General features: G+C 38.0%; 1 protein-coding gene across 2 annotated transcripts; it reads left to right on the forward strand.

Moving 5' to 3' along the window:
* Nucleotides 1-875: 875 nt before the first annotated feature.
* LOC121985380 (putative respiratory burst oxidase homolog protein H) lies at nucleotides 876-5,533 on the forward strand. 2 transcript variants are annotated; one of them, XM_042538802.1, is made up of 15 exons: nucleotides 876-1,475; nucleotides 2,065-2,227; nucleotides 2,311-2,359; nucleotides 2,455-2,568; nucleotides 2,691-3,110; nucleotides 3,192-3,578; nucleotides 3,654-3,749; nucleotides 3,859-3,974; nucleotides 4,052-4,154; nucleotides 4,216-4,304; nucleotides 4,399-4,549; nucleotides 4,626-4,772; nucleotides 4,853-4,981; nucleotides 5,056-5,134; nucleotides 5,202-5,533. In XM_042538802.1, the coding sequence occupies exons 1-15, from the start codon at nucleotides 1,073-1,075 to the stop codon at nucleotides 5,309-5,311; spliced, it is 2,556 nt and encodes an 851-aa protein (XP_042394736.1). In that variant the 5' UTR covers nucleotides 876-1,072; the 3' UTR covers nucleotides 5,312-5,533. The 2 variants fall into 2 exon arrangements, with proteins under 2 accessions (XP_042394736.1, XP_042394735.1); XM_042538801.1 differs by having other exon boundaries at nucleotides 3,192-3,749.
* The last annotated feature ends 1,797 nt before the right edge of the window (nucleotides 5,534-7,330 follow it).

Below are 7,330 nucleotides of genomic sequence, written 5' to 3' on the forward strand. Positions count from 1 at the left end.
AAAAGCTCCAAGTAAAAAAGTATTTGATAGCCATAAGGACTCAAAATTTGAAATAAATAAGTAAATATGGATTAACTTTGGGATCCTCAAAATTACAATAATGTTCATTTTGCATATAAATTTGAGACCTAGACAAAAACAATTTTTGATGACCATATAATGCGTAAAATTTAGAAAAATGACCATGGACAAATTCAAGTGAACATCAAGAGTCCAATAATACCAATTTGACTTGAATTTAAGGTTTCTTTGGCTCGTCATAGAGGATAAGATGCGAAGAAGTGATTGTTATAGCTACTCTATAATCTATAATCTATAATCTATAATCCAATTGTTTTGATATATTTTTTTTTTCAAAATTGAATTATCGATTATGAATTTATGGTGAAAATTGTGATTTTTTTTGTCAACTGCTTTGGCAATTCATAATCTAATTATGAAATATAATTTTCATTATCAATTCACGGGTCAACCCTATTTCGCCCGAATATACAATTTACATGAGTTGATATGTTTAGATTTATTTTTAAATAAATTGATAAAATTTTAATTTAATCCTTTTAAATTATTTGATAAAGCAAATCAATCCGATGGACCAATTCAAATTAAAAGCTGGGCTTAACTTTGGTCTACCAACTATTCTCGGTCAATCAACGATTATAGACGCAACGCATGTTTTCACCATTTGAGCACTGACTGGACTCGAGCTGGATTCTAGCTTTCGAAAGAGACCATGTACGAAGACAACTGGAAACCGAGTCAGAATATTTAAAATGCTAATATTTAATAAATAAAATAAAATAATTTTTTTTGCTAGCATTAGCAACCTCGCAATTGCTATTAATGTCCCAACAATTACCTCATTAAGCAAACCACGCCACCTTCCTTCCACCTTTTTCCCACTTCTTCTCTTCCGCGGCATCCAAATCAACACTGTGCCAGCTGCAGCGCTGCAACGCCGGCGCCGGCGCCGCAGTGGAATACAGAGAAGAACGAAGGCGATCCAAATCCACTACCCGCTGGACGCTGCAACTACGACGGGTTCCAGTGATCTCGCCCACCCATTGAGTACATGGACATCCCCTTTTTTGACGACCACATTGCGCACGAGCTCCAGAGCATCGTCGTCCTCTCCGACCAAACCCAGACAGATGCCACCGAGCTGCCCGCCGCCAATGCGCCGCCCCGCTCGAAGCCCCTCGGTTGTCTCCCTTCCCAACCCTCCCAGATCAAGGTAGGGTTCAGGGGCTCCTTCAAGGGTGGATCCGCCCGGAAGAGTCCTGGAAGCGCCGGGAGGTCAAATCCCTTCGTGAAGATGACCCGGGTGGCGTCCAGCGCGCAGATGGGGCTCAAGGGGCTCCGCTTCCTGGACAAGACCTCCGGCGGCAGCGAGGGGTGGAAGGCCGTCGAGAAGCGATTCGAGCAATTCTCCGTCAGAGGAAGCCTTCCCAAGGATAACTTCGGCCGCTGCATTGGTGCGTTCCTCCATCTTTTGCCAATGATTTCCTTTTTCTCCTGAGCCAAAAATTTCTATTAAAATTCGTACTTAGTGAGTTTCCAGATCTGATCCCTAAAGAACCTGTTAACGATTTATCTTCCAAGTCAAAAACAAGATCAAACTAAACAGAAAATTGTATAAAATTTGGATATTTTACTCAGGAAAGTCATGTCTAGTGAACTCGTAAAGGTTAAGCACATGACCTGCGAAATCCTTTGATGAAGATTAACTCTTTCCTTCATGGTCCTGTTTTCCTTGGGGTTGATTTATTAAATTCAATCATATACTACATAATTCAGCATAGATGGCCAGTAAGTGAATTAATTGAAGTACAACTCTGGAGAAATGATTCTGTATTCAATTTGAAGTCCTGGCGAGGAAAGAAAATCACTTCAATGAAGAAGGGAAAAAAGAAGCCAAAAGTAGGAGATAGGACATAGAATGTTCTTGCAAATTTCTTTACCTTTTTTTTATATATATATATATATAGCATTCGAAATTATAGGTACGGGATCCATCAAGTGTACTAATTTCTTATTATCCTTGGCTTCATTATCAATTTTTAGGCATGGCTGAATCAAAGGAGTTTGCCGAAGAGCTGTTTGTTGCTTTAGCAAGGAGAAGAAACTTGGAACCAGAAAATGGAGTAACAAAGGATGAACTAAAAGAGTTCTGGGAAGAAATGACAGACCAAAATTTCGATTCTCGTCTACAAATATTCTTTGACATGTATCCCTTTCTCATTCTTAGTGACTTCCAGCCTTGACCTTATAAACGTGGTTTGACATTGTCTGCTATGACTTATTATATAGGTGCGATAAGAATGGTGATGGAAAGCTGTCTGAAGAAGAGGTGAAAGAGGTATCTAGTCAAAATCACTCGATGAATTCTTCATGTAGGAGCTATTGTAATTTTCTTTACACTGAAGAGAATAAAATCTTTGCACTGCTTGATAGATAATCATACTGAGTGCTTCAGCAAACAAGCTTGCGAAATTGAAATCAAGTGCAGCGACCTATGCTGCTCTCATAATGGAGGAACTCGACCCTGATGGCCTGGGCTATATTGAGGTACTGAGTGATGTATATGTACTTTTCAATGAAATATCCAATGTTGGAGGAATTTTAAATCTGGAAGAGCAAATGACTTTTAATACCAGACTGACACAATTAGCTTGAAAATTTTGCCCCAGCTTTGGCAGCTTGAGACATTACTTAGAGGTATGGTTAGCTCACAAGGAACTGAGAAAACATTAAAACGTTCACATAGCCTTGCAAGAACATTGATACCGAAGAGATACAGAAACCCAGTAAATCGATTTGTTAGCAACACTGCAGATTTTGTTCATGAGAATTGGAAGAGGATATGGGTTATTTCCTTCTGGTTGACATTGAATATAGTCCTAGCTTCATGGAAGTTTGCCCAATACAGAAGGAGAGCAGCATTTGAAGTGATGGGTTATTGCGTCTGCATAGCCAAGGCTGCTGCTGAGACCTTGAAACTAAATATGGCTTTGATTCTTGTCCCTGTCTGTCGCAACACCCTCACAAGGCTCAGATCAACTCGTCTTAGCTCAGTATTTCCATTTGATGATAACATCAACTTCCACAAGGTAACAGAGATTTCCCTATAATGAAGCATTACTGGAAACACTGTAAATATTAAGTTTTTTTTTATGCTCTAACGTTTGCAGACTATTGCGCTGGCAATAACTATTGGAACTTTAGTGCACACCTTTGCACATATAACATGTGATTTTCCACGGCTAATTAACTGTCCACGTTCCAAATTCATGAGAACATTGGGATCTGATTTCAATTACAAGCAACCCACTTATCCATCTTTGCTAGCAAGTGCCCCAGGGGTCACTGGTATTCTGATGATTTTCATCATGGCATTTTCTTTCACTTTAGCAACACATTCTTTCAGGAGGAGTGTGGTCAAGTTGCCATCACCCCTCCACCATTTAGCTGGGTTCAATGCATTTTGGTACGCTCACCATCTTCTGGTTGTCGCATACATTCTTCTGATAATCCATTCTTTCTTCCTATTCCTCACCAAGGAATGGTATAAGAAGACGGTAATTCCTACCCATTTTTCATACCTTATGTTGTATGTGGACATTTTTGGCATTAACTTTCTTGTATGCACACAGACATGGATGTATCTTGCAGTCCCAATACTATTTTATGCTTGCGAGAGAATAACTCGGAAAGTTCGTGAGAAAAGCTATGGTGTCAGCATTGTTAAGGTAATCTCCTTAGATGCATGTATGCTAGAACTAAAAAAATCTACTTGCTTCATTGCTTGACAAAGGTGCAAAGTTGACATCTCATCTTTCACATATATCTGTCATACAGGCAGCAATATACCCCGGTAATGTCCTTTCGATACATATGAAAAAGCCACCAGGTTTCAAATACAAAAGTGGGATGTACCTATTTGTGAAATGTCCTGATGTGTCACCTTTTGAATGGTTTGTGCTTAGCTTCAAAATGAATATGAGTAATAAGTAATTATTTCTGGTGTTAAGTAAAATCATTTTTTTAATAGGCATCCATTCTCAATCACCTCTGCACCAGGAGATGAACACTTGAGCGTTCATATCCGAACCTTGGGCGACTGGACGTCTGAGTTAAGGAACCTATTTGGAAAGGTTAGTTCATTTAGAAAATGTCTCTTCTTGATGAAGAAGTATAATATTTGCTCTTATACAGGTTTGTCAGGCTCAGGTCACCTCGAAAAAAGCTAATCTTGTTAGACTTGAAACCACAGTTGTAGCAGATGTTCAATTTGAAGATACAAGGTGAGTACCACTGCATGGCGATTGACATCAGCCAATTAAAAGCAACATTACAAAATGGATCGAGATGTGATGAGTAACATAATCTGTTTTTCAGATTCCCTAAGCTCTACATAGATGGCCCATATGGTGCACCAGCTCAAAATTACAAGAAGTATGACATTCTTTTGCTCATCGGACTAGGAATCGGCGCAACTCCATTTATTAGTATTCTGAAGGATCTCCTGAACAATATAAAGACCAACGAAGTATATACTATATTCAAACATTTCACTCTACAAATGTCAACACCTCTTGTTATTGACTGGTGTATGGTTCATCTAGGAATTGCAAAGGATGCATAACCCAGATCCCAACATCGTCAAATCAAATGGCCCGGGAAGAGCTTACTTCTACTGGGTAACAAGGGAACAAGGATCGTTCGAGTGGTTCAAAGGTGTCATGAATGATGTTGCTGAAAGTGACCACAATGTACATCCTCAAATCCCTCTGGTTTGAACTGTTACTGGTACTTGCATTTCTCATAGGCCCTTCCCTGATTCATTTCACAGAATGCCATTGAGATGCACAACTACTTGACAAGTGTGTACGAAGAAGGTGATGCAAGGTCAGCCCTCATTGCAATGGTTCAGTCACTCCAACATGCCAAAAGTGGCGTGGACATAGTCTCAGGGAGCAAGGTAACCCAATCTCCTCGTATTCACAAAGTGCCAAGACGATCACCCGTTTCTAATCTCCAAGTCATGCTTGCCAGATACGCACACACTTTGCGAGACCAAATTGGAGGAAAGTGTTCTCTGATTTGGCAAACGCCCACAAAGCCGCCCGTATAGGTGAACTATCTTGAAGCACCGTCTTCCTTCATGTTTTCTCTATTTGATTCTAACATATGCTGTTCAGGTGTTTTCTACTGCGGATCTTCTGCACTTACAAAACAACTTAAAGATCTTTCACAAGAATTCAGCCATAATACCACTACCCGGTTTCACTTCCACAAGGAGAACTTCTAAAGAAGACAAGATGATACAGATAGGAAAGAACATAGAGATAATAAACAGGAAAGAATTCACTCTTGCTCTTTAAATTGTTACATCATACATACACAGTAGATTTAGCAAAGGTGTGCATAGTTGAGAGGAAAATTTATAGGAATATTTGAGCATGTAATTTTCAACCAGCATTATTTTGAAAGACATTACTTAATCTAATACAAATTTTACATCTTTTTTTAATCAAAACCTGTTGGACGTTGAGAGGAGACGAAGTGGCGTTGCTTCCCTTTCATCTCCCCTTTGTGCAAACGTCAAGAAGACGAAGGGGTGTCCTTTCCCCTTCGTCTTCCTCTTTCATCTTATAAAAGGCATCCAAGATAAGAGGTGAGAAGAAGAAAAAGGGAAGGTGATCAGAGAGGGCAAGCAAAGGTGTGAGGTGATCGTGTGCGAGTAAAAGGGAATGTCCTGGGCTCTGGGATTTGGTTCGTGAAAAAGTTTGAGAAGGTTCTAAGCGGTGATCTTTTCGGCGACAGCAGCAACAACTTCTGTAATTTCTTCGGGAGATCAATGTAAGTCATTTACAGTTTAGCATCTGGTTTTATTTCATGTTATCTGGATCAACAATGGTATCAGAACATAAATTATGATTCTGAAAGCATGAAATTAACTGTGAAATGACGAAATTGTGATTTCGCAATAATCGTCAATGCTGTCGAAGTCGCGATTTCCTCCCGGACATATGACGGTAGAGGAGCGCCGGCGATCGTGTTAAAATATCGATGGAAGTTGGCTGCGGGACGCCTCGTGTTTATCGCAAGAAAGATCGTGTTTTTTTTCTGTTGAGAAGAAGATGAACACTACATACTGTTTATTTGTCAATTGAGAAATTTTTTGATTTTACAAAATCAAAGAAAAACACAGAAAAAATTAAACATTTTTATGCTATTTTTGAAAAACGTTGATTTTTAGTTGATTGAATTCTTAATCGTACGATTCAATTCAAACGTTGATTTTTAATTGATTGAATTTTTCAATCGATTAATGAATCGATTCAATTGAATTGATTAATGAATCGATTCCATTGAATTGAATGGATTGAAATGAATTTCAATCGATTCAAAAAATGTGGTAAACAGTGTGCACAGTGAGAAAATTGGTTCGTGCGTTGTTTTTCCATATGTATGAACAGTGGTTTAAAATTTAATTAAATAATTTTATTAATTAATTAAATACATATAGATATGTATTATTAATTAGTAAATAAATATTTAATTAATTTATGATTTAATTTATTGAAAATTGAACCAGACCAACTTGTCCAATCAAACTCAGGTCTGATTTAAATTATTAGTTGATTTAAATAGACCAGTTTGATTCAATGATACCTAGATCTGGTTTAAATTATTTGTTGGTTTAACCAGTTCGATTTATTATTGAATTAATTGGGGTGATTTTGATTATAAATATTGGATTGATCAAATATGACTAGATTAGTTTTGTTGTGTCAGATTTAATAAAAAAGATTAGATTTGTTCTAATGGGTCAGACTTAACCCAATGAGTAATTGGACGAATCGAACGAACCTAAGTTTGATCAATAAATCTGAGATTTACTCAAATGAGCTTAAACAATAACAGAACATAGGTCAGAAATCCCTGTCCAATTAGATTAGTTTTAATGAGGACGATAGACTAAGCTTAAGATCCGGACTCCTGATCGACCGATCCAATCGGTCAGTCGACTTAAACTCCTGAAAATCAAGAAGATTTGTTTTTCTTGATTTATAATGATGGTTCTATATCTGTATAAATTGAATTAAATTGGTTTTGTACTGGTTAGTCAGTTTTGTACTGATTTATTTAAATTCAATTTTTCAGATGACTCGGACGATTACTACATTAACTCGTCGCGAAGTGCGGCAAAACCAGCTCCGGGAGGAGATTCAGGAGATAGAGTATAAGTCTGCTTATGGAGTCGACGAACATGTTAGAATACTTGATAGACTATTCTGGAAATTTGAGTAAGAAGAGTTTCCAG

This window comes from Zingiber officinale, chromosome 5B, assembly GCF_018446385.1.
Source record: "Zingiber officinale cultivar Zhangliang chromosome 5B, Zo_v1.1, whole genome shotgun sequence".
Taxonomy (NCBI): Eukaryota; Viridiplantae; Streptophyta; class Magnoliopsida; order Zingiberales; family Zingiberaceae; genus Zingiber; species Zingiber officinale.